We start from the raw sequence: 27,266 nt of genomic DNA on the forward strand, positions 1-27,266 counted from the left end.
AAGCATAAACATATTCTGAAATGATACCCCTGAACTTTTAAGGCCTTTGGATTTATCAATGCTAAAAATGGAGTATCCAATCTGTGAGGTAATGGAAAAATCTACAAGATAGCACTGGAAAGTCCAATCTGAGGGGAATTAAATGTTTAAAGCTCATGAAAGAGCTGGCATTTCATCCACTCTAGTTAATTCTTTTTTCTTCTTTCTAAGAAAATCATGATGTTCCCTCACTCTCATGGTGGTACTGTTATTCTCAGATAATATCGTGTTTTTTGAAGTAATTGGAAACCTCATCAGCATATTATCTTATGCTTTCCATTCGTTACAAATGAGAATATTTCTATTCTTATATAGTATTTCCTATATCAATTCATTGTCTCCTTATGTAATACCTAATATCAATCTTCATATTCATCTCTGTTTAATGGAAACTCTGGTTATTAAGGGTATTATATGGGGGGTTTTATATACAGTAGTGTATGCAATAATAAATTACAAGGTACAGACTGTCACTTTCTCCAAAACCCTCCATTTAAAACACATGAAGAAGCCCATCAATTAATTTGAATACCAACATGTTAAATGTATAGATATACAGTATAAGCAGTATCAATGTAACAGATCTGTAATGAACTTAGAAACATATCCTACTGTACATCTACAGTTTCAAAGAGGCAAAGAGAATTGATATTGCAATCACAATGTTATGTTTATTTCCACAGCATAATCATAGTTGATCTGGTGAGAGTGGATGGCTCACTTTTCAATGTATAAGTCATCTCGGATAACACACAGCACATAAAACACAGCTTCATTATGCCTTAAATAAACTGAAAGGGGTCTTATTTGGGTTAAATGGGCTTTTGTTTTTCTACACAGTCTATAATCAGTCTTGGTATCAGATCTATTACATCTGCCTAGAATGCTGTTTGGAATCTTCAAACTTCATCTGCTATATGTGAAACGCATGTAGATGTCCGTTTGTTAATTCATTCTGTGGAAGAATTGGACTCAGTCCTAAAAATACTCAGAGTGTGCACTCCAGTATTTTCCTAATTTAAATGTTGTTCCTTTGCCTACAACAACACAATTTTACAGAAGGGCTGATAAAGCATGTTAAATACTAAAACAACACACAAACAATGACAAATGATAGATTAACAGAATATTAATCTTAAAATTCTTAATATATTTTTTCCCTCTTGCAATACGGTATATTATCACTCTTGTTTTGTTTTATATTTTTTAGTTCAATGTGAAAATATCATAAAACACGCTTAGAGATGTAGTTTCTTGATGAATGTGGCAACTTAACACCTGTAACTTGAATTATTTGATCCTCTTTGATTTAGTAAATTACTCTATTGGAATACATATGGAATCCGTGCTAAAGTTGGATTCTTAGGGGTGCCCTCCTGATGATCCCAAAATGAACTGCGCTGTGTCCTATTTGGCCTCTGCTGTGCCAGATCTCTCCCAGGTCCCTGAGGACTGGCCCCAGCAAGGAGAGATCAAGATCCAGGACATGTGTGTGCGGTATGACCCCATGCTGAAGCCTGTCCTCAAGCATGTCAATGCCTACATCAACCCAGGCCAAAAGGTAGGGTCTCCAGACCTTTATAACGTGCTTGGTTGCTAGTGATCCAAGAATCCAGTTTAGTAATTTTCTATCAACTCCTACATTATTGGTTTGAACAAGCTGGTTATACAGTTTGTTCCTGGCTGCTGTTACCTGCGATGTAAAGGATTATCTCCTTAAACAACCATTTTAGACAATTTGTTCCTGACCAATGTGACTCTCAGTATGAAGCACTTCCTCCTTGTGTAGCTCCTGGCACTCTTAATGAGATTCAAAGTTTTGTGTAAAACTGTCTAGCTAGGCTAATATCTCAAACATAAAAGTTCCATGAAAGCTGTGCTGTTCAAGCTAGCTCCTTGGAGCCCCTCAAGAGGTGACTTGATGGAATTCTAAACATCAAGAAGCTAAAAGGCCAAGCAAGCAGGGAGAGGAATGGCTTTTCCTCACTCTTTACTTGTTCCTTATGTTCTTATATTCTGGTGCGAAACAAGAGCATTAGTGATATGCAGAGTACTGTCAAAGCAATGCTATGCATATCACTTTGATCAGATGTTTTAAAAACAGAGAATATAACAAAAGGTTTAAAAACTCAAAACTATAAATATTTTCAAGATGTAGGAAAATCCCAAGTATGTGCTAAACATGCCAGAGGTTGTAATGTAGAGAGCTCTTGAACTCCTCTCTGGTGTCTCCCAGGTGGGCATCTGTGGGCGTACAGGCAGTGGAAAATCCTCGCTGTCTCTGGCTTTCTTCAGGATGGTGGACATGTTTGAAGGTTAGTTTCCATGAATTACATCGTGCTTTGAAAAACACAGACCCGTGCAGTGGCCCTCGACAGCTGAATTTCCCACTGCCGCCACACTTCTTTTAATAGGATCTGAATTCTCCCTTCTGATACATCATTTCATCCTTGACAAAAGCTGTGTTTTGCTGGGTCTGTACCACCCACTGTTCTGCTGTGCTCTGAGCAAGAGGAAGGTGCCGACAACTATTTAGCAGCGCTGATGATTGTTTTTGTGCTGACGTGTGAAAATGTCTGGGGGCAATCTTGTCCGTGCTCTAAGGCTCATTTTGGCCGAGTGTTCACAGTGCATCACGGATACTCCTCTACAATTTGTCACACTTGAAGGGATCCCTTCAAAACCTTCTCTTGGTGGAATATTTAATTAAAACAGCATGTTAGAATCTTTCTCAAGAGAGTGCACGCACATGCAAAGTGGGTGACGCACATGAGAGGAGTAGATGATGTAGGCACAGCTAGAAAAGTAATCAGTGCTGCTTTCTGGATTTTCATGAGCCGTACTGGCTGCACAATATATGGGGCTGTCTTTTCCACACATCGGAGGATTCTGCGATCAGCAAAAGCCACGACACTTTAATTCCTGGGCTTTGGCACTTGTACAGCAGCCACTCATTTTCCATCACAGCTTGTTCCTGATGCTCACAGTCACAGGAGTTTTCACAGAGCTCAAGGATGATTTGGCAAGGGGAAAAAAACAATCATACGTCATCAGTCTGACTAGCACATGCCTCACCTTTTGGGAATGTTCTTCTTCCATGTGTTGTATTTTCTCAAAAATGACATTAACTGGCTTCATGAAAAGGAATAACAAAATCACGCAGCACAGCAGGACAGATATATTCCAACGCATCATGGCAAACATTCCATTTCCTGTGCCACTGTGTACGTTTCATTTTAGGCTTCAGCTACAGAGTAAAGTATTTGTCTGGTCTATTTATTTAACCCTGGTTTATTTCCAGCAAAACCAAAGCTTCATTCATAAAGAGGAAGCAGAGGGTCAGGCAAAACAGTAAGCACATTTGGGGTTATTCATAGAAACAGATGTCTTAATCAAACCATTCTGTTACGGTAGAACACTGAATTGTTTACCTCATTCATAAAGCCACCATCGGGATAACATGATGTTCTTGTTGTGCTGATAAAAGTGATAGAAAATAGTAAACATGATAAAGCACGCTGTGGTAATGGCCAATAGAATTCACATTAATGATGGAAATCCAAATAGCTGAAATTGTGCTCTCAACAACATTTTATTCTAAGAAGAGAACATACTGACCATGTATAAAAATGGTTAATAAATTAACTCAAAGTCTGGAAAAGAAATTAAACACATGTGGCCTGAGCCATGCTGATATTGCTACAACAGACCATCTTCAGATAATCTGAAAAGTTTGAGTGAATCAGGCATTATTTGCAAGACCACGTAAGTATCTTTGCTCACAGTAAGGACACGTAAGAAATGATGACTACCTAATGTATTGTGGCCTACGTAAGTGTGTGAAGAAAGTCCTGGGTACTTATCAGCACATTAAAATAATGCTGTGGTCCACCCTGGTCATGATGGTTTCGGTAAAAGCATTGTCCCATGGGTATATTTCTGCACTACGGACTTAAATTTCTGTTTTGTAAAGAAAAGCCATGAGACTTTGCTTCAGATATTTAGTATTTCACTTACAGTTCAAGAAAGGTTAGGAATAGGATGATTTCATTCAGCCTAATTTTGCTAGTGACTAATTGATTTGAGATAACTCATCCAGCCAGTTTTTAGGAGAACTCACAGTATCAGGTTCAACAGCTTGGCTGGTGTCTTGTTCCACATTTATTTTCTATAACCATTTAGCCCAATACATGGTCACAGTGAGCTGGACCCTAACCTGACAGACAATGGGCACAAGGCAGAGTACACAATGGCTGGGATGCCAGTCTATCACGGTGCACACACATACACAGGTTAGTATAGAGACATCAGTTCATTTAGACACATGCCTTTAGACTGCTGGAGGGAGGTGTTAGAATACTCACATACTGATACACAGTTCCAAACCCAGGAACAAAGAGCCAACTTGTTTTTGGTCAGCTATTATTAATATGCCATTATCCCATGAACTGTTTACAGTTTCCTTTACAGTTATACATTTTTAGTTATTTTCCAGTTGTAGAGCTGCAAAGATGCTGTACATTATTTTCCTCCCAGACTGAAATATTCATTTTTGTTCCTGTCTTGGGTGTTTATTTTATGAATTTATTTTTCCCCCGGGTCTATATCTCTGTATTCCTTTTCTGTCTTTGAATCTTTATGCCTTTTGTACAATCTGTAGAACATTCTTCTTTTTTGTTTTTTATCTGATTTCCTCACAAAGACATCTCCATGATTTGGACATACTGTTGTAAGGATTGATTTGTTTTGAATCTTTAGTATTGTGCGTATCAATTCTAACCTCCCTTCTTCTATTGACTGGGATTCCTGTTAAGATTCCGGGTTAAAGATTCCATTCTTAAACCAGGTTAAGAATCAATCATTATCCATTCAACTGTCTCAATTTCAATTCTAATTTACGTGTGAAGAACTGAAATCTCCCAGTAATTTTTGTTTTAACTGGAAAAGTCAATTCCCATTTTCAAGGATGACCTGGCTAAGAGGCTTAAACATTTGCGGGGCGTAAACCTCTTCTGTCTATCTTGTATTTTTCACTTACTCTTTCTTCATGATACTGTATCTCTCTACTACCCATATTTCAGTATTCCTAATTATGTTACAATTCCCTATGAATGTATTCCCCTCTGTCTCATGCATTGTTCCTAATAATTCTGGTCAACATACAGTATAATTACCTGGACCTTTTACATTTCTCGTTTTGGCTGTGCTTCCTCTGTGGTTTCATTGCAGATTTTCTTTGATTTCACCCCCCTTTCTATTCTAGTTGACATGTTTTGCAGTTTGTAGATCTTTGGCGTGCATTGACTGGAAACCCTCCCATTTAGATGTAATCCATTCAATCTAGCCTGTTACAGAGTACACAGTAGCAAATTGATCCAAGGATCTCATCCAGCCATTTCTTGAAATAAATCAGGATATCAGTTTCAACAACATTGTTCCAGATTCCCACATATGGCTACTGAGCATCACCCAGGTGGAAGCTTCACTTCAGCTATAGCAAACATAGGACTCTTCTCTGATGCATTCTGGGATCCTTTGGAACGAACAGCACTACTCAAATGCAAAGAGTTATCATTATAGGAATCATTGGTGTGACAGTGGGACACATGCCTTAAAAAGTCTATGGAAAGTATGTGGAAAAGGAATGTGAGCCTTGTTACTGTTTATACCTATAGCCAAGGGAGCTCTTGTTACTTTATTGAAAAACCATTGTCAATAAACTGTTAAAATAAGCAACAAAAATAACATTCAATAAGCCAGCTAGGTATTCCCCAAGGCTGTCTGAGAACTGAAATACACAGATCAGAAGAGAAACCTTTTATACATAACGCCAATCTGATGTCTGGCTACTGGCTACTGGCTGTAATGTATTATTTTAATTTATCTTAAAACTCCATCGCAAGAATTGACACAAGCAGTTCTAAACAGGAACAGAAGGCAACTGACCTGCTTTTCTTTTTTCGACCCATGTAGCCCAAGGGGAAAGCTCCATCCGGTCGGGGTTGAAGATACTTGAATTCCACAGCCTCACTAGTCTCTGGCCTTTTGATTTCTGTAGAAAGCCTAAACCTGCTGTGTCAAACATTTAATTGGTTTTACATTGTGGACTAATGGTCTAATGGTCAGACTAATGGTCTGCAAATGCATTTAACTTGCAACATACAGTAGGTATGATTTAAACTTTGACAACCAGGGGTAAAGGTATTAAAACTAGATGATCCACTCAGCAACCAGTTACTCTTAATTCTTGAGATGACAAATTGTGCTGAAAGGTTTTTTGTGATCCATAGCCTTCCTTAAAACATTCCTAGTCCCCCTATTTACTTGGTTTCTTTTAGTGAAGGCTTGACTTAAAATGTCATAATAAATTAACTGTTGTTTTGGGATCTTCTATACTGACAGGCAAAATTATCATTGATGGTATTGACATCTCCAAGCTGCCTCTGCACACACTACGATCCAGGTTGTCCATCATCCTGCAAGACCCTGTGTTGTTCAGTGGATCTATTCGGTGCGTATGGCTGTGTGATTGAGGTCCGAGCAACGTGGTGCGGGCCCCGTCCAACATTTCTGAGGTCTTCCTGTGCACTTTACTTTGCATTATGGGAATAAATACACAAGAAACCCATTGCATGCTTCACTATGAGGGTGAATCTCAGGTATGAGATTTCCTTGACCCTGGTATTACTTTCCTGTGCCAGGAATCTAAAAAAAAAATGACTTCCTGCTCTTTATTTATCCCACGTAAATTAAAACATACTGTAAATAGTGTTCTTAACAAAGCTTTATTAAGAAATGTCCTGTTGCTGTTCTTTGGCCATAAGTGGAAGATCTTCTTGCTATGTCATAATAAAAATACACAGTGGACGTCTTCCAGATAATATAAGCAAGTACAGTAGCTTTAAAACTGTAAAAGAATATAAAAAATCTATGTTTTTAAGATAGGAAGTGTATATGTAAAAAATCACTATCAAAAATCATTCTTTCTTTTTAGGATGCATTTGAAGTCAAATGCTTTTGCACATACTGTACTGTAATTATGAGATACAGTCAGAGCTGCAATACAACAGCTGGTATTTAGTATACCATGGATGTTTATGCTATAGTGGATTTTTGACAGATACTGTAAATAACATTTAAATGTAAGAGTCAGGGGTGTGTTGAAGCCATGCTGCATGTGTTGAATCCTTGAACCTTTCAAAAATAGCCTGATGAAGTTTTTGGATCAATAACCTCTTGACATTTTGCAGACTGTAATGGGCTGTTTGATTCTCATGGTTGTAAATCAGTGAGACAGTCCGAGAGGACATGATGCAATGCTCCAGTGAACACGTCGTTAACAGAAGGAATTCAGAAGCATTAGTTCTTGCAATTGGAAATCCCTCCTGATCTCTATTCCTGGAGCCTTCCGGCTTTCACTCAGAGCCTGTGCGGTTCCTATTATGGAAGTCTTTTCATCTTTTCAACAATTATTGAGAAATTAACATTTTGATTCTTTATACTTTACTATACTCCTCATTTCTTATTGGTTTGGGATGCTATAAGACTACACTAACACTACATTGTAGAACTTGAGCTCATTTTCATCATATTAGAGTGGGCATTAAAGTAGTCCAGTGCTTGTAATGCTAAAGATCCACATCATGCGCAATTGCAGGTGTTTAATGCTGTTTATTCTGTCTCCTATTACATTCTATAGCTCTTCAGGTATGGAGCTAATCCATTTCATGGTTTGACAGAAATGGCAGCAATTATCCTATATTGTTACTATGTTATTTACTGGAAGTACTGCTGTGCTGAAGAATGAAGTCATTCAAAACAAACAAGGCTTTAACAAAGTTCTCTCTTGATACTTGTCCCCTGGAATTGTAAGAGCCTTGCTCTGAGCTGGTGGGACAGTCCACTGACTAGCAACTTGAATTTTACAGGTTTAACTTGGACCCTGAGCGCACCTGTACTGATGACAGATTGTGGGAGGCACTAGAGATTGCCCAGCTGAAGAACATGGTCAAATCCCTTCCTGGAGGACTAGGTAAAGCAGCAGCTTCACAAATACTTATTACAGAGTGATACCACTATCAGAAAAGACAAATATTGACAGGGAAAAAATTATTCATCTCTGAGAGACAAGTGAAGAAAAATATGAAAGCACTGTTGGTCCCTCAAAGTTTCTGAGTTTGGTTTACGGGATTCCCAGGACTGGCTATGTTTATTTATTGCTTGTTACCAAAATAAAAATAAAGTTGATAAAAAAGAGAAATATTCACAACTTTCTAAATTATATCTGACTCATTTACTTGCACAAATACTTTTTTACAGTCCGTGTGTGGAAAGGACTGTGACCAATGTGCTCTAATAAGGAAGTAAGGAAGTGCTCTTATAAAAATGATTACTAGTAGCAGAAACAGGGTGGCGCAGTGGAGCAGTGGTTAGCGTTGCTGCCTCGCAGCACTGGGGCCTGGGCTTAATTCCCAGAGTGCTATCTATGTGCAGTTTGTATGTTCTCCCCAAGTTCACATGGGTTCCTTCGGGTATTCCAGTTTCCTGGTACAGTCCAAAGAAATACTGGCAGGTTAAGTGGCATCTGGGAAAAATGAAGATCCATCCAGGGTGTATCCTGCCTTGGGTAAGCCCATGGCTTACCAGGATAGGCTGTATTAGATAAAGCACTTGGAAAGTGGATGGAGTAGTACACACAGTAACAGTGATTATGGTAGCAAGATTCAAGATTGCTTTATTTGTTATATACAACAAGTGTATTCGACAAGTCGTAAATGACAAACAGACATTTATTTACAATAGACATTATACTGTAATACAGCCGAGATGGGACATAGTGCAAACAGTGCAGTACCTTAAAGTGCAGGTGCAAAATGTGCAGGTGCTAATTTGAGCTGTGGACTGATGTGGACTGATGTGGACTGCTTGGAGGAAGAAACTGTTTTTGAATCTTTTCGTCAGTGTTCTGAGAAATACCTCCTACCAGAACCCAGGCATGAATTGGGTCCCAAAGTATAGCAGCAGTCGAGATATATCCGGTCCATGGAGGGTAGCTCAGTCCCAGTGATTTTCTGCGCGGACCTCACAACCCTCTGTACGGCTTTTCTGTCCTGTACTGTTGCTCCACCATACCACACCATAATACCACCGGTCAGGACACTCTCGGATCGTATTACGTTAAAAATAAGCCGTAGCGGAAGAGCAGCTTTATGAAGTGTGACTGGGCGGCCATGTCTCAGCTGCTGTCTGCATTGCAGATGCGATGGTGACGGAGGGCGGGGAGAATTTCAGCGTGGGCCAGAGGCAGCTGTTCTGTCTGGCCCGGGCCTTCGTCCGCAAGAGCAGCATCCTCATCATGGACGAGGCGACTGCCTCAATCGACATGGCAACGGTGAGCCACTACTCCCTCGCTGTACCTTTTTTTGATTCTGCCATTATGACAATTATCATTGTAATTATGACGAGCTATTTGTACTGTACGTCATTACCGGACAGTGCCATTGGTCATGTCATCCAATATGTTTTGTTTTCCTTTTTGCTAGGAGAACATTTTGCAGAAGGTTGTGATGACTGCCTTTTCAGATCGCACTGTTGTGACCATTGCTGTAAGTATCATGACATCTGCCAGTGGAGATCATGGTTTGCAGGACTGTTAATAATTGATGTTTTTTTCCAATTAGCTCCTGCTTTTATGTTCTGTGATCCTTCTTATCTGATTTGTATCTTATCTTAACTACATTAACATATGGGGGTCAATTTTTTTTTCCCATAGATTGAACTTTTTTCAACCTGCTGTTCTTTTTACCATTTCCTTCAGCTAGTATACAAATACCCAATATACATGAAGTTGTTCAAGTAGGTACAGTAGCTGCGTCAGCATGCTTAGGCTGCAAAGGAACAAGTAAAGGTTTATTCCATGCTGAAAAGAGAAGAAAAGTAACAAAGTTTCGGCTGTGGAGCCTTCTTCGGGTGTGGGTACGGTGACACCCGAAGAAGGCTCCACAGCCGAAACTTTGTGTTCCTTTTTTTTTTCACTTTTCGCCGTGGAATAAACTTTTACTTGTTCCAATATACATGAACCTTGATAAATTGTAATTGTTCTCTGTTTTTAAATCACATGGAGTTGACATATTGCATATATATCGAGCAAGGACTGACTAGTCAAGTGAAACTTGAGACTTATTGAATAATGAATATTGAAATGCAGGGAGTAGAATTTGTCATTTCTTTTAAAGACAAATATTCAAAGAAATTGTTTTTTTTGTGTGTGCATTTCTATTCAATACCCTTTTTCCATTACAAAAATACCGGAACTCTGGAACAGAAAGTACACTAATAGCTCTCTTTCTTCAGCACTCAACAATATATTTGAGGTAATTGTAAAAGACTTAGATAATTTGCAACATTTCAGTCTGATTTGCAGTGACTGTATACTCATTTTAAATCATGAATCCATGAGCGAAAACAGCACAAATAGTTAAAGAAGAAAATGAAGTGTGCAATTGTTTAAATACAATGATCTAGCCCTACAAAAGCGGGTTCTATGGATTTCCAGTGATATGATTATAAATCCAGTTATCAGACCCCAGCTGTTTCTCTCTCTGTCTCTGAATCTTTCACTGATTGTTTTTCAATTCCTTGCAGTGCTCTTTGTGTCCGCCCCAACCCCCTCCCTGTCCACGATATTTCTCCTCTTTGTGTCTTGCTGCCTGTCCTTCTGTCTATTTTTCTCTACCTCTCTCTCCTCTCCAGCACCGCGTGTCCTCAATCCTGGAGGCTGCGCAGGTTCTAGTTTTCTCCTCGGGAATTTTAGTGGAGTGTGACACTCCCGCCAACCTGCTGGCCCAGGAGGATAGCCTCTTCACCCTTTTAGTGCGGACACACAAGTAGCTCCTTCGCGGCTCTGCAGCTGCACCAGTCCGGGTGCTCTGGTTGGTAGATTTTGTGCCCCTCCCCTTTGCCAGTGTCCAATCCATGGCCTCCGCTAGAGTGTGAGATTTGCATTTCTACCCTCTAACCTTTTATCGAGTAACTCAAGTGCTGTGCTTTTCTGTGGGTAAACCTAATGAGGACTGCAGGAGTGTTGTCATTCAATTCGTTTAAACACTGAAAGGGGGCGGAGCGGTGGCTCTGTGGCTCAGGATCTGCGCCTGTGACTGGAAGGCTGCCGCTTCGTATCCCGCGGCTGGCGGAGGAATCCTACTCCGTTGGGCCCCTGAGCAAGGCCCTGAACCCCAACTGCTCCAGGGGCGCTGTATAAATGGCTGACCCTGCGCTCTGACCCCAAGTTTCTCTCCCTGTCTGTGTGCCTCATGGAGAGCATGTTGGGGTATGCGAAAAGACAAATTCCTAATGCAAGAAATTGTATATGGCTAATAACTGATCTGATCTGAAAATATAATTTTCTCTGTTCCCAGTGGAGGAGAGGGGATTTACACTGCTACAGTATATACTATAAGAAAGGTCCTTGGGCGAATGTTAATCTAGTTTATGTTTTCCTTTACAAGTCCTGTAATGCTGGGGATGTGCAGATGGATTTAAGGAGAGATAATCAGAGATTTTATGGGCATTATGGCTACTGCCTTGTTGACACTCTACTGACCTGCCTGAGAACATGAACAGACTTTATTCAGGTTGTGATTTTTAACCCCACCAACAAGCGCACTTGTCACCCAGTATAATAACACAGGTGTTATTTTATGTATTATTTTCCTTTTTGAGCACAACATTTTTGGCTAGTCTGTCAATTAAAACTAAAACATTCCTTTGGTCCTCAGAAGGTTTGGCTTGTCTATGCAGCAGGCCATGTGGGGGCACAAACCAGTGTGATTGTAGAAAACCGCAAAACCGATTAAATGCAGAAACTCCTGGGTCTTCCGTTGCAGTAGCAATTATATCACTCGTAGAGGGCAAAATCGAATGAAGTCAAATCGTGAGCTTTAGATTTAAAATTGATCTTCATTTAAATGTATATTGCAGCTTCAACTAGTACTGAAGTTGATGATAAACCTACAAAAATATACAAATAAATCATATTTAAACAGTGTATGTGCAGATCCTGGATAACCACTGTTCCTCAACACTCCTCCTATCAATGGACGTTCCTACTGTGGTAAAACTACCCCTCTGATTCGTTTACTGTGGATGGGGCATTCTTCCTGCAGTTTGACCACAACAGGATTTCTAAGGGCCTGTTTGTTTTGACCCTCCTCATAAGCAGAAAAAATTCTACTTGGCCACAGTTGAAACTGACTCAGAATTTATTTATATTTTTGAACTGAGAGATCTTGGGGAGTGTGCAAGCCATTTATAACTTGAATGGAAAAAACGATAGTAAGCCTCATTTTTTTTTTAGTGACAGACGTTTCAAAACTAACTCATCTTTGGCACCCAGCTGGAGGAAGAACAGAAGAGCTGGGGTCATAAACACTGTAAATGTCAATTTAGGAAATGGTCCAAAAGAAACAGTCATTTTTTCTGGGTCGTACTTGTACATTTTTGTTGATTGTTTTAAATAAAATAAAATGTTGGTCCTAGGTAAGAATCCTAAAATACTGGTATTATTAATTGCATCTGAATAAACAGAAACCTAATGCTCAGATAAATCCAATTAAATTAAAAAGATAAAACAAGTTCTTGACTGAACGGTTCAAAGCCTTAGTTCCTGATAATGCATGAACCCAGTTTTGCACCCACCTTTATGCACCAGCAGCCCCACTCCACGTCAGTTCAAGTACAGATGGGAGAGATACAGTATTGCTTTAACAAATTGAATTGAATTAAGAAGGGACTTTAGGAAGGTCAGATTATATAATCCCAGAGCAGGCTTTTGCCTGGACACCAGAGTTAACAGTCCTACTATTTTGAAAAGTGCCATGGGGATCTTTCATAACCAAGCAGTCAGAACCTTGGTTTAATGTCTCACCTGGAGGAGCGCACCTCCGACACACAGTGCCACTGGTCTCCTTACTGTGGTTTTGTTGTTTTCAAAGTTGTAGTCCAGAGGGAAGCACTGGTCTGCCACTGTTACTGTGCCCAGTGGCATCCTCCCATTCATACTTATCTTATATTCATATCTCTTCAAGGCTCCACTGTGCTCTGATGCTGTGTGTTATGCGTGTGTTGCAGCATCGTGTTCACACTATCCTGACGGCAGACCTGGTGATTGTGATGAAGCGCGGGAACATCCTGGAGTACGACAAGCCTGAGATGTTGCTGGAGCAAGAGGACAGCATTTTTGCTTCCTTCGTCAGGGCCGACATGTAGCTCAGCTCCTGTCCTCTGCGCATTGCATGTGTCCAGGGCAGCCTCTTTAATCAAGACAGCAGATTTATCAATCAATTAATCAGTCAATCAGCTGTCGTGCTTTAAATTGTATTTTTTTCCTGGTGACGACCATCGAAAAATTCCTTTATGGTAAGTTAAAAAAAGACCACATGTCAGGCATGTCAGGAAGATGGACTTAAAATGACTGAACAACTGCCTCAGTAATAAATAACATGAAGTTAAACGTTTGGTAAAGGGCTCAATATGAGCATCTACAGGAAACACACATGTTTTAAGCAAGGTAACTGTGAAACACAACAAGGGCAGTTTATGCAATAGCAATTTATTGAATTTATTGATTGTTTGATCAATTGATTGAACATTTTTATGAGCATGGTCGTATTTTATTAAAAAAAAACTATCACAGAAAGTCTTTAAATATTTGTATCTTTGTTACTGTTGATAAGTGCTACATACGTTCACATTTTTGTGCAAAAGCAATAAAGGCAATGCATCATTCTTCAAATGCAGGAAAAGAAGGCTGGTTTAAAAATGCTTTTACTGTATGTTGGTCTTCTCATGTTTTATCTTGAGTCATGGGAAACAGACTGCTACCCTTTACATCCCTGGAAGCTTTTCTTGTTTGCTTCATTAGATCAAGGGCACAGCCATGATCACATGAGATCCCCTGCTGCTCAAATGTATCTGACATGTACAGTACCTAAGAGCACCTTAGTCTTATCCCGATGTACTGAAAGAAGAAACACAACCTGTTGTACCAGCTTATTATGCACAAAGCTTTGTATCATTTAATGCTGATGTCTGCTACACAGGGTTCTGCTTGATTCATGTACACGCAGAGCTTTCTGCACATTTGCACTGGGCTACTGTTGTTTTCTTAACGGTAATTACATGATGCAAAGAGACCTTAGGAGACATGTGACTTCCTCAAGTAATTAATGGTATATAAAGAATATGAATTTTACAGTTTTCTTGGGTAGATAATTCTGATGGTATTTGGTTAATTAGGTACTGAACGTATTTTATCAGGAATGGTAACAGACTTGAAACAGATTTCTTCTGAACATAGAAAATAAAAATGAAAGCACAACATGCGACTGTTACTTGCAGTGTACTGTACAATTTCAGAAGATGTAATAACCCATTATATCCTTCAGGTCATACTGTGCGTACCTTGCAATCATAACTTCTGTTTTGGTTTAATAAATCTAAGAGAGAAAGAGTAAAAACATGAGTGGGACAGAAAATAGCTTTAATCATTCTGGTGATGATATGCAAATGTATTTGCATAAAACACATATGCAAATGATTGTATGGTTGGTTATAATGAAGATGTAGGTTCCAAATATTTTGGCCCATCACTGAACTGTTTGTGTCCATCCTGCTTATGCTTCAATAGCCGTGTTTTCAAGGTCAACAGAAATAACAAAGCATAACTCAGCGAGACAGTAATAGAGATTGCTTCTCTTCTTTGTATACATCTCTCAAATCACAAAGGATTAGCTTTGCAGATTGCATTTGGAGTCTTGTCTTTATATGGGCATTATGATTTTTGTATTTGGGAAATATTTGCTCAAAGGAGGTGTGCTTTATAAACAAAACCATTGTGATTAGAAGAGTCATTTACAAAGCTCAGTCTCTCCCCTAGGACGAGGTATGGTATAATATGCTGGACCGCTGAAGGAGGGTCTGTTTTATAGATAATAAATGTTTCTGTATATATACACTCCTGTGCACAAGTCTTAGACATTTGCATAGGTTTCATACTGTCACTTAATGTTTTTTCTTTATTTAATTATATAATCTATTCTGTGGTGATCTTCTACTGAAATTTCAGCCATTATGTTTTGAGCTAAGAAAAAATAATGATGAGGAACAACTGACAAAGAGTTCGATTTTATTAGTAAACTACAACGCTACACAGAAGCTACTCATGTAAAGTTCACGTGGAGTTGATATGGTCATGTTTTCGAAGCCAATGTGAATTAAAGATTGTAGAATGACAAGTTTGATTTCTTTTCACACACTAAGCTGTATTGAAAACAGCCTAAGCTGTTTCAGTAGTAAAAACACTAGCAAAATTGTTGCTGCTCGTAACATACATGCATTTATTTTAACTCCTGATTGAATTTAAGGTGTCTGAGACTTTTGCATCATCTATGTTATGTGTGTGTATACATAAACAGATTATTAATATTTTTCTTTACTTGGAATGATGGATTTGGATGCTGAGTTATTCTTTTAAAGGTGGATACACAGCAATGTGCAATTAAAACTTTCGTACAGACATTAACTTACCTATTACTGCCGAAAGTTACAAAGGCCGCTCTGATCAATTCTGTCACCCCTTCTCTTTGGTGCTTTTATTTTAAAAGAAAATTGGTATGTGCACAAATATTGATTATTCACATGGCATTTTTGTGAGAGCTGACTATGCAAATGAGCAATTTCATCCCAAGTACAATTTACAGAGATATCCATATACAGTAGGATGGTAAAATAATACATTTTGCTTTTTATGATATCTACTGTAGTATGTTCCCTGAGATTGATAACACATGAAGCATTTGAGTGTGTTTGTTGCGTCTGGCCCTTTTATTGCTGGTTACTAATCTGTCTTTTCTAGTGTAGCTACATACTGTACCACTGTGAAAGGCAGATTCTCTAGAAATCCAAGACAAGAGTATCTTAGACAGTATTACTTATTTTATGTGTACTGGCTTACATGTATAGGTCCTCAGTGGCTGAAATTTAACTGGATTCAATTATAGGAGATTTTAATGGCAGGAGACCAGAAATATTGGTCATTTTGACAAATTATGTGAACATCTTAAATAATTAAGAGCTCTGGGCACCAAAGCCAGAAAAACGCCAAAGAACAGATTTTGACATCTCTAGCTTAGACAGCTCATAAACCACAACCCGAATGGGTATGAAATATCTCCTGAATCTACTGAAATCTGTTTTTGAAAGTGTTACAGTATCTGGCTGTTGCATACTTAACCACTTTAAGAGAAAGCAAAGCTTCCCTTTGGGTGATTTCCTTAAATGGAGTAATTTGTATGGAAAAAGTGACATATGAACATAACAATCATTATCTACCGTATAGAATGGATAAATATATAATGGAACAGTTGGACTCATAAATCTTTCCTTTGAAGATGCAATCCACTTTTATCTGTCTTTGAAATCTGCATTCAACTGCAGATATGAATGGCTTTGCAGAATTCGTCTTAAAAGCCATTAATAGTCCTTAGACCTTCATATGAGATGATACAAATCATCGGTTTTTCTTTTCTGATTAGATCACGAGGATACTCTATAGTTGGGCTTAAAGGAAAATTTAAAGGCGTCTGGTGTGTTATGAGGTATAATTCTGCTGAATCCAGCTCTGCCTTACCACAGTGCCAAATAATAGATTATATACTTTGAGTACAATTATTGTTTTTTTTTACTGTTGTATATACTTACAGTAGCTTTCACAATTGTCTTCTTTATACCAAAACTCTCTTCCAGTATTGTGATTCTTCTGAAGAATACCACTGATGCCTGCAAAGGTATTTCGTTCTTTTTGGGGTTGTGAGGAATAAATATAATTAATAAAGATTATTTCTTTTGTCTCTAGAATATATGTTTAAGCTAGGGAAACACCTCTGTAAAGAGATAGAAAGCTTTTATGATTTTACTTTTCATCTCTGCTTTTTAATGGGGAACAGCTCCGATTGCATTTTTTCATTCAAGTTTGCATTTGCCTTTCAGCTTTATAACTGATTTTCTTTTTGTCTTAACTTTACATATCAATTATGATGTTTTTGACAGTTTAAAATGGAACATTTAACAAAATGTACAGTTTTTTACACTTGAAACTTTTACTGGCAATAAAAAATTGTGTTTTGTGTGAAACTGATTTTCTGCATCCTCTTCAGCTGCTGCTGACATTATTGGGCTCTACTCAGGTGGCGTTAACAGTACTGTATCTTTGTCAGAAATGATGTAGTGCAGTGTGTGAGTTATTAGTTGTATCATGCATTATCTCAGGTTCAGAAGAGTGTGTGTTTTTGCATTTTGGGATATTTTTTTAGAATAACATGAGCTTTTAAAAGATGCGGAGCGAGTAATTATAAGTCTTTGAAAGCAGGTAGTGAATAACATAAATATTTAGATACATAAATATATTCATTTTGCCACTAGTATATCTAATTTGTACAGTGCAGTTTATTTGACTTCCTTTAAATTCACTGAAGACCTGTTAGGGATTAACCGAACAGTTTGGGTGTTCCTCATGAAACAGAAGAGCAGCTGTTTCTATATTCTGAATTAAAAATACAAATATGAAGGGATTATTGACTGAAGGACTTTGCTAATGAAACTGAATTAAATTAGAATAACTGAATACAGAACTATTGAGTCAAAACCAGTATTTTTCCAAAAACAAAGTGGCTTTTCCCAAATATAAAATGCATAGTTTAGCCAGGTCTCTTGATCAGATCACTTTGTATACTATGGTTTGAAAATACAGTCTGGAAATCTAATTATATCTGTGTGTCTCGTTTCAATCTTCTTTATTTTTTTAAACTCACTGCATAATACATTATGATTAAGATCTTGGCAATATTTAAAAACCTGCAGGAAAACAGTAAAACAAAAATATTTTGCTGTCAGTAGACCCTTTTTTTTCATCTCGGATTTAATTTCCCAGATGTTAGCAGTTGTAACACTAATTTTCGTCAGATCGGTTTATAGAAGCCGTCTGTTCTAAGAAATGACGGCATGTGCTATAATAAAATACGTCTTTAAACATCTCAAGCCTAGACTAGACCTTTTCTGCCAAAAATAATTTATCTGTTGAAATACTCAGGTGGTGTTGTTAGTATTTAGATTAGTGCTTAAGAGAAAAAAAAATAAAGTTCACTTCCAATAAACCCCTTTTGCATAGATGACTGGTTTTTTTTTTCTTCGAATCCAGTACTTCACTTTCGTAACTAATATGATCGCGCACGATCTGCCTGAGCTCCTTACTTTGCGCTGACTTGCTCTCTGGTGCCACCTGGTGGGCACACTGAATGACACTTCAACGATTTTGGATCGTGAGAACTGCTGTTGGGACCTTCTGATTTAAAGAGGAACAGCGCCTCTATTTTTACATTTCGGGGTTAGAAAGCATCGGCCTTGAACGCATTTCAAAGCACAATGAAACTAAAATGCACACATTAACCTGCCAAATCTCTAAATTACATCACAAAACAGACATATAAACACATTCCCAGGCATGCGCTGAGCTCTGTAATTCAAAACAAGGCAACAAAACTTCGGTTGAGGAGTAGTGGCCCTATTACATTGTGAACAATCATGAATGCATTGCTTTTAATCCAATAGGAATATTGATCTCGATTTCAAGACGATTTTGCCGACAAATACTTCTTACTTGTTAACAGAGCTGGAACATTTCTGTGGTGAAATATCTGCTGTACAACCTGTATTTAATGTGCTCATACATCGCATTACATTTGCCATTACGGTGACTAGAGAGCAAGAAGGGCCCCTTCACATCTCAAGTCTCGTCAGCTCTCGCTCTCAGCTATCACTTTCACAAAGTTCCCAGTTCTGTGCGTAATTCAGAATTGGTCAAATTTCGCAATACCATCAATTCCCATTTGTTTTGTTACCGAGATTAAATAACCAGTCTGAGAAACTGGGAATGCAGTTCCCCTTTAAAGTCAGCTACAAACACAGGAGGGCAGAGAGGAAGAACGGTGGCTCAGTGGCTCAGGATCTGCGCCTGTGGCTGGAAGGTTGCCGGTTTGTATCCCGCGGCCGGCAGAGGAATCCTACGCCGTTGGGCCCCTGAGCAAGGCCCTTCACCCCAACTGCTCCAGGGGTGCTGTATAAATGGCTGACCCTGCGCTCTGACCCCAAGCTTCTCTCCCTGCCTATGTGTCTCATGGAGAGCAAGCTGGGGTATGCGAAAAGACAAATTCCTAATACAAGAAATCGTATATGGCCAATAAAGGGATCTTAAGGCTGCCTCCCAGTGCCAGGTTGCTAGGCTCCATGCTGGCCTCAGACACCTGCCTGTGTTGACTTGCTCACACCACATTTCTAAGGGTTAACTCCTGCTGATATGGCTGATATTGCAGAGATATGCAGAGTGGATGTATCCCTTCCCCAAGTTCGATGCCCAGTCCTCAGGGGAAAGGGAGTGGGGCACCCCACCGAAAAACTCTGTCAGGAGTGGCTCTGGCATGTTTTGGCCCCTATGCCTAACACAAGCACAGGTGTGTATATTTAGTACATTAGCAGCTGAGATTTCTTCAGCATGCGAGTCAAAGAAATGTGCTGCACCATACAGTACATTAAGTATTTCATTAAACACCCCGGGGGAGAATGGTAAGTGCTGTTTCTCAGCTTTAGAGCATTAAGAATGGTTACAAACGAGAGGTCCCTTCTGGCCTGTTGGTAATAAATTAGGATTTCATCCATCTATTCCTTGAAAGGATTCGAACACAGCTTGTTCCTTCTCCCATAACCTCTTGTGTAACGAATGACTCCTGTTACCGGTTTTACATGCTTTTCCACCCAGTTTCCTCTTGTATCCTCTGTCTGGTTCGTGTTTCAGCGTTGAGAAGAAGCCGACTTCTCCTTTAACTGTCAGTGCCTTCGAGGATTTTGAAAACTTGGATCAGGTCCCCTCATAATCTCCTCCATTCTGAGACTAAAAAGGTTCAGCGTTTTTAGTCTGTCTTTGTAGGACATTCCTTTAAGCCCTTTAATGTATTTGGCTAAATAGATTCCTGCAGTGTATCTGATAACTGTTCTCTGGACAGATTCCAGAGGAGCAATTCCTTTTTTTTGCAACAGGGCGACCAAAATTGTACACAGCACTCAGAACAAGGTCTCACTAGTGTATTTAACAATATTAACATCCAACCATTTTCTAACCACTTCATCCAGTACATATCACAAGGGAGCCGGAGTCTGTCAAGGGCAGAATGCGAGATACACTTTAAATTAAACATGAACGCCAGGCCGTAGCAGGGCTCACAGACAAACATTCACACACACTCTCTCACCAGGGCTATTTTCCCAAAAGCCTACTAACAAGTCCTGACTAATTTAATTTCCTTATTCTAGTCGTATTTTAGTATTGTGTGTAAGCATGACTAGTTTGCTATGCCAGAATCCATGTCATTAAGCAATCTTAGCAAAAGCCTTCTTAAAATCTCAAATATCATATCATATACTGTATGCTCTGTGTGTCAGTTACTTTTGTTTCTTGCTCAAAGAACACTAACTAGTCAGGCAACACCTACCTTTGATATATCCATGTCTGCTGTCCTCTAGGATTTCATTCCCTAATAATTGTTTCCCTAACCTTACATGTAATAGAAGTCTGACTTATTGGGCTATACTACTATATACTAGTTTCAGCTTTGCCCTACCTCTGTCTTGAGAGACTGTTGGATGCTTTAATTTAATGTAGAAAATTCATTTCCGATAGTATTGGACAACAAAATCTGTATTTGCTATACTAAAAAGAAATGAAATACAACTTCACCACTAATTCACTGTTGTTTTTTTTATAACGGATTAAAGACATTATTCGTATTTATAAAAGGCTTTGTAAGATCTATGTCTGTTCATGGACTCAAAAAAAACTGTCTATCTATCTGCACATGTATGTTATTAAACACTTATAACGAGTTCAGTGTTTTCCACCTGGAGTGCTTTTCTTGGCTCAGGAAAGTGGCATAACTCCGAGCCTGACCACCTGATAAAAGACACCCTGTGCAGAATTCTAGGTTTAGATTAGAGAATTAAAATTAGGACTTTAAACATTTATTGATTGAATACTATAAATCTGGAACATGAAAAATAAATGTGCAGTAATAAAAAATTAATAGGGTGCAGAGATAAACAGTGTTGTCCTAGGGATGGTTGATTTGTATTATGGGTCAATAAAATGCAATTTTCTAAATTCTAGTCTCTTCTGAACTAATGCATAGGTAAAAAAAAATACCAGTAAATTAATTTCCATTTTGAACAGCAATAATAAATTCACTCCCCTTGGAAAAGAAAACATTGAAAAAACAAATTTCGAGATTTCTTAAAACAAGTATAATGAATATTGAGAATAGTTTTAGTAGAATTTTTTGTTATGGTTCAGTACACGTTATCGAAGTCATTCGAAGACTTTTTTAAAAAGAAATCTGCCAACACTGCTCAGTGAAATCCTCCTGTTCTAGCATTGTTGACTACCTGTACTTTACTTTTTGTTAGCTAACGAGAGAATGACGAAGGGCATCAGTTTAATACTGAAAGAAACGATTTTTCGGTTCTCAGACAATCTCGGCCGAGGCTGTACTTTCTTTTTCCTCAAGACAGACGAGAAAGGTGCTCCCGCCCCTAGCCTACACGTCAGGCGGATCTTTGTTGCTTTGGGAGGCAGTGCAAAAGTAACTGCTAGGAGGGGTACTGATTTTCAGCAAGTAAGTGTGTACTGTAAATCCGTTTGGAAAACCTATGACAATGGATGCTCCAGCCTAATCTGTGTTTGTGTCTTTTTGTTCCTGGAATTACTCAAGAGTGAGAAGAGTGTGAGGAAGGCGAACGTGCTCCTATCTTTTTTTTTCCAGCGAGCTCTCTTAAAAAGTCCGTTTTGAAACTTCTGCGATGTTCCTGCTGTGACAAATGATCTGTTACTAAGACTGGCAGCTCGGTTTCGTTCTTCGTAAGCATATGTAAAAAACATAGGCAAATGATTTTGTATTCGTAATGCGATTTTTTTTTAGCATCTCAAAACGAGTTTCCCGAGATCACGTTCAACACTTACATTGGAAGTTATGAAAACAAATAATCAAATTGATCAAATCTACCATTTTCTTTCTTAAAATGAAGCCGAGTATTTAATAGCTTGTCTATACTTGATAATCCCTTTTCATTTTAATGCGGCTAGTGTAATCTTACAAAGTAATGCGTAAAAACAGAGGTGGCGTTGAACAGATTTAACTGCGAGTAGTTAACGAGAACAGGTGTTTGCTGGATTCCTAGTATCTTTCGTACTATGCTGCAAAAATGCTGGCAAGAAAGAGCATCATCCCTGAAGAGTTTGTGCTGCCGGCGATCACCAGCGGGATACCCCGCAAGCCCCGCTTCCGAGACCGGCCTCGGAAAGCTCGGTTCATCGCCAAGAACGGCGCCTGCAATCTGGCGCACAAGAACATCCGCGAGCAGGGCAGGTTCCTCCAGGACGTGTTCACGACCTTGGTGGATCTGAAGTGGCGCTTCACGCTGGTCATCTTCACCATGACGTTCCTGTGCAGCTGGCTGCTCTTTGCGATGGTGTGGTGGCTGGTCGCCTTCGGACACGGGGACCTCGATCCAAACCGCCGGAGTGCGATCGAGCAGTGCGTCACCAATGTCAAGTGGGTCCTCTTCTCTTAATCCTTTAGAACTGGCGATGCTTGCTAGCTAGACTCAGCAAACCAAGTCCTAACTAAAAGAATAAACTTTACTAAACCAAACTTAACAGGTGCTCTGTAGCGCGGATTTGGGAATTTTACCTTAAAAATTCGACTATTTAGTCGGCTCTATGTCACTTTTGTATTTTGTATTTCAAAATGACGTATGTGATAAACGTTGACCATTGGACATGATTATTCATATTGTAAAAAACAAACCTATCTATGTATAAAACATTTATTATAAGCAGACAATTCTGTAGCTGAAAAAGCAACAGTTCGCAATCGCTACTGTACATGGTCTAATTTCAAGCATTAGTTTGGAAAGCGCGGAGAAAACAATTCACAAACCTAGAACACATCAATGAACGAGTATACTGTATATAAACATGTTCACCAGGGTAGAAAAATGTGTGATAATTGTGAATGTACACCACATGTTATTTAATATTACAGAATGACACCCATAGTTCTTTAGTCCTGTTGAGTCCTGTCCTGTGAAGTAGTAGTTGAATGCTGAAGTTGTGACTGGTGTAAGATTCATTTAACTAAATGTTGTTGAATCAGAAACAATAAAACAGAAACATTTGCTCTAAAATGGTTTACTATGATTTTCACTCTTATACCTGAATTAATACTTTTGAATGTCATTGAATTCATGTTTGAATTTATATTCCCTGGCAAAAGCCTGCATTTGTACAATTGCATTTTAACTCTCTTTTCCATTTTTTACATGCTGAAAGTTAAGACACGCTGTGCTTTTGGCTGTTATGTGACTGTGGGAGAAACAGTGCCTGAACGTCCCCATAATCTTTTAGTAAAATTCTGATATTCCTAAAATCTTCTAAAAAGAAAGAAACACCTTAACCCTTTTTTTTGGGGGGGGGTATTTGTTAAGAAAACATCATCTCCAGTCACTCTTCCCAGCATGCACTGTTCAGTCATTTCCCTTTCTCTGCTTCTCTGCAGGTCTTTCACGTCGGCCTTCTTGTTTTCCATTGAAGTGCAGGTGACCATTGGGTTTGGGGGCCGTATGATAACCGAGCAGTGCCCCATAGCCATCACTGTGCTGATAGTGCAGAACATTGCCAGTCTGATCATCAACGCCATCATGCTGGGTTGCATCTTCATGAAGACGGCGCAGTCCCACCGCCGCGCCGAGACGCTCATCTTCAGCCGCCATGCCGTCGTGGTCGTGAGGAACAACAGGCTGTGCTTCATGTTACGCGTGGGGGACTTGCGCAAGAGCATGATCATTGGCGCGGCGGTCCGTCTGCAGGTGGTGAAGAAGACCACCACGCCCGAGGGGGAGGTCATCCCCATCCACCAGATCGACATCCAGACCGAGAGCCCCATCAAGAGCAATAGCATCTTCCTCCTGGCTCCCCTCATCATCTGCCACGTCATCGACAAAACCAGCCCGTTCTATGACCTCTCCGCTGGGGACCTGCAGAGCAGCGACCTGGAGGTCATCGTCATCCTGGAAGGGGTGGTGGAAACCACGGGCATCACCACGCAGGCCAGAACGTCCTACGTGTCGGAAGAGATCCTGTGGGGCCACCGTTTCGTGCCCATCGTGACCGAGGAGGAAGGGGTGTACTCGGTGGACTATTCCAAGTTCGGGAACACCACCAAAGTGGCGACGCCGCGCTGCAGCGCCAGGGAGCTGGACGAGAAGCCCTCCATTCTCATCCAGACGCTGCAGAAGAGCGAGCTTTCGCACCAGAACTCCCTTCGGAAGAGGAACTCCATGCGCCGCAACAACTCCATGAGACGGAACAACTCCATGCGCCGGAACAACTCCTCCCTGATGATCCCCAAGGTGCAGTTTCTAACACCAGAGGGCAGTCAGAACACGTCTGAGACATGACACGCTGCCTGGGCCTCACTCATCAGCTGCTGCTTCCTCAGAACTCTTGGGTTACCTCAAAACATCTGCACGGCATTAGGAGGGGGTTGTGTCCTCACTGTGTGTTACGCTTTCTCACAGAATGGTTAGTTGTGTGCCTTTTAATTCTTAATTTAAATATGACTATTTAAACACTGCTTTGTGGATTGTGTTCAGATGCAACACGCTGTATAGAAACATGAAGTAAATCTCTCTTGCTAGTTTTCGAAGAATCAGAAATATGTGGCATCTAACAGATCATTGGAAATGGAAAGTTTAATCCACTGTTCAAAACTTTCACAATAACACATTTATGTATGATTTTATTAAAAAAAGGGAAAAGGAGGACATGGTGGACTGCTATTATGACTTGATTTCTCATTAAATTTCTATATCATACCACAAATGGCTTCAGAAGAACATTTTAAAAATGACTTTTCTTTTGTCTTTCTTTTTTGATGTAGTACAAGATTTGCTTCACTTCCAACCTTTAAGTGCAGCTTAATTTATAAAACTACATAAATAGCAGAAAACATTCATTAATATGTTTTCCCATTCTGTGCTTTCCTGTTAAATTTGAAGCTTTACATGTTAGCAGCCCCTAGTCCTATTGTAAATAGTGATGATAAGAAAAGCATTAGCCAAATCACAACCCCATTTACTCAGCAAATCATGTATTACTTCTTAAGTATTTGAGGTGTGGTGTATATGTATGTGACTGAAGTACCATTTTATAATTTAAATTATTTATTTTGAGAGAGACCAATGTTTTAATCATTGTCACCTTAGCACATCCATTTGAGGAGCTTGAAATCTAGACTAATATTGCACATACTAGAAAACATACCAAATACATACTAGAAAAGTACTCTAACAACATTAAAATATGATGAGTGTTATAATCAATCATTCTTGAGCTTAAAACATCAAGAAATGCCTTTAAATAGAGCAAGAGGTGAAACTAGCCCCTTTAAAGGTCAAGGTACAGTATGTATTTGTCTTGTAATTAAAGAGTTACATATGTGAATATTTTTTATTTTTTATTTTTGCAAGTATTCTTACACTAACACCATTCTGAAATATGTAATACAAAATCCACAGATTTATCGTAAAAACAAATTTATTTTACTATGCAATGGTTTTGTTTCTGAGGTATACAGTATATAGTATTTCTACTGTTGTTTTCCTACAACATAATTAACAACTACTTTTGTAGCATAGTGTAGCAAGTCACACAAGTGAAAAATGTTATTTCTTTCTAAAAAGGATTGTTTAAACAACTAAATATCCACAATGATAAAAATATACTTTGTTGTTGTAAGAAATGCCAAGAACCATATGTTATGAGTTATCTTTTTGAAAGAAATTGATATTTTATCTATTTAATGCAACATTGAAAACTTGAATCATACAATGAGATAAATTGCTGTATACTGCAATAAATGTTTTCCTATATTTGTAAACATGTTAATATCTGTAATAACATGTGATGAGATAATAGAATGCATTTTTCTTCACTGAAAAACAGTAAAGAACATTAGGTTTTACTTGTCTTTTACCTTTTGTTAACATCTGGGTTAATACAGACCTTATAAATCACATTGCCCACTTTCTATACATAACATGTAGACAAATTGGAAACAATAAATATTTTTGGATGTGTTACCTGTACTGCAAATTACCTGCACTGCAAATAGGAAAGCAGTTTAATCTCAACAAAGAAATTCAACTACAACTACAAGGTACTTCAGGAAAAATGGAAAAATATTATAATGTTGGAGCTGCAACTTTACAGATGTACCCAAACCCATCATAACAGTTACTGGATTGCACAAGAAGCACAACACAGTAGTTCTGAATATTGTTGAAGTTTATAAAAGAAAATAGTTCTAGTTAAACATTATTCAGAGCTAATACACTGTGTTCTCTTCCCATACAGCCATAGGTCTCCTTGAAGACTATGTAGGGCTTTCTTGTAGGGCAATTTACTTACATTTATTGAGCAATAAATTCATACCTGATTATTTTGTGCACAATTCACTGCAGCATTTTATATAAAAGGATATATCTATAAAATAATACATTGTTTATGCAGTAAATTTTCACAGTACTTAAATTGTGCTATCAATAGCAATTTCCTAACTCACAGACCTCCCCAAAATCAAATAAATAATATGAAAAGAAATTTATTTAACAAAAGTATGTAAACATAAATGATATATTATTCAAAAGCATTAGTTATTGGAGCATTTCCTTTTCCATGATTTTCTGAGGCATTTGTTTTCACTAGATTAAAACTGGCATTTTTGGTTCAATCAGTAAAACTTCAAAGGTTAAAATCTATAAACTAACAAACACGGATCATTAAGGTTTTTTTAGCAACGTTGAAAACAAATGGTGAGGTTCATTTGTAGTTGTAGTTTGATTAAGTTAAATTTGGCACTTGTCTGAAGGAACAAAAGCTTTGAAATTGGTCCTATCAGTGTATTGCATTAGTTCCCATGAGTTGGGATTAGTTCCGCAAAAGCAACGTTGTTTTATTTATGCAAAATGCTGTATGTTTCCTGCATAAAAACAAAATGAAACTTCAATAA

At 38.7% G+C, this 27,266-nt stretch overlaps 2 protein-coding genes across 6 annotated transcripts in view; both read left to right on the forward strand.

Moving 5' to 3' along the window:
- abcc9 (ATP binding cassette subfamily C member 9) overlaps positions 1 to 17,229 on the forward strand; it is a 67,068-nt gene extending 49,839 nt beyond the window's left edge. For 3 of the 5 annotated variants that reach the window (XM_088645732.1, XM_088645734.1, XM_088645735.1), the window contains 7 exons: positions 1,470 to 1,600; positions 2,276 to 2,354; positions 6,442 to 6,550; positions 7,968 to 8,071; positions 9,297 to 9,430; positions 9,582 to 9,644; positions 13,168 to 17,229. In XM_088645732.1, the coding sequence (XP_088501858.1) occupies positions 1,470 to 1,600; positions 2,276 to 2,354; positions 6,442 to 6,550; positions 7,968 to 8,071; positions 9,297 to 9,430; positions 9,582 to 9,644; positions 13,168 to 13,305 (758 nt within the window). In that variant the 3' untranslated portion in view covers positions 13,306 to 17,229. Of the gene's footprint in view, positions 1 to 1,469; positions 1,601 to 2,275; positions 2,355 to 6,441; positions 6,551 to 7,967; positions 8,072 to 9,296; positions 9,431 to 9,581; positions 9,645 to 10,791; positions 10,971 to 13,167 lie in introns of all 5 variants that reach the window. The other 2 variants (XM_088645733.1, XM_088645736.1) reach the window with 1 other exon arrangement.
- A 4,473-nt stretch (positions 17,230 to 21,702) lies between these two features.
- On the forward strand, positions 21,703 to 26,334 carry kcnj8 (potassium inwardly rectifying channel subfamily J member 8). Its single transcript, XM_088645741.1, has 2 exons — positions 21,703 to 22,748; positions 23,754 to 26,334. Exons 1-2 carry the CDS (start codon positions 22,399 to 22,401, stop codon positions 24,652 to 24,654), a joined length of 1,251 nt encoding a protein of 416 aa, XP_088501867.1. The 5' UTR covers positions 21,703 to 22,398; the 3' UTR covers positions 24,655 to 26,334.
- The last annotated feature ends 932 nt before the right edge of the window (positions 26,335 to 27,266 follow it).

This window comes from Lepisosteus platostomus, chromosome 9, assembly GCF_059453375.1.
Source record: "Lepisosteus platostomus isolate fLepPlt1 chromosome 9, fLepPlt1.hap1, whole genome shotgun sequence".
Lineage (NCBI taxonomy): Eukaryota > Metazoa > Chordata > Actinopteri > Semionotiformes > Lepisosteidae > Lepisosteus > Lepisosteus platostomus.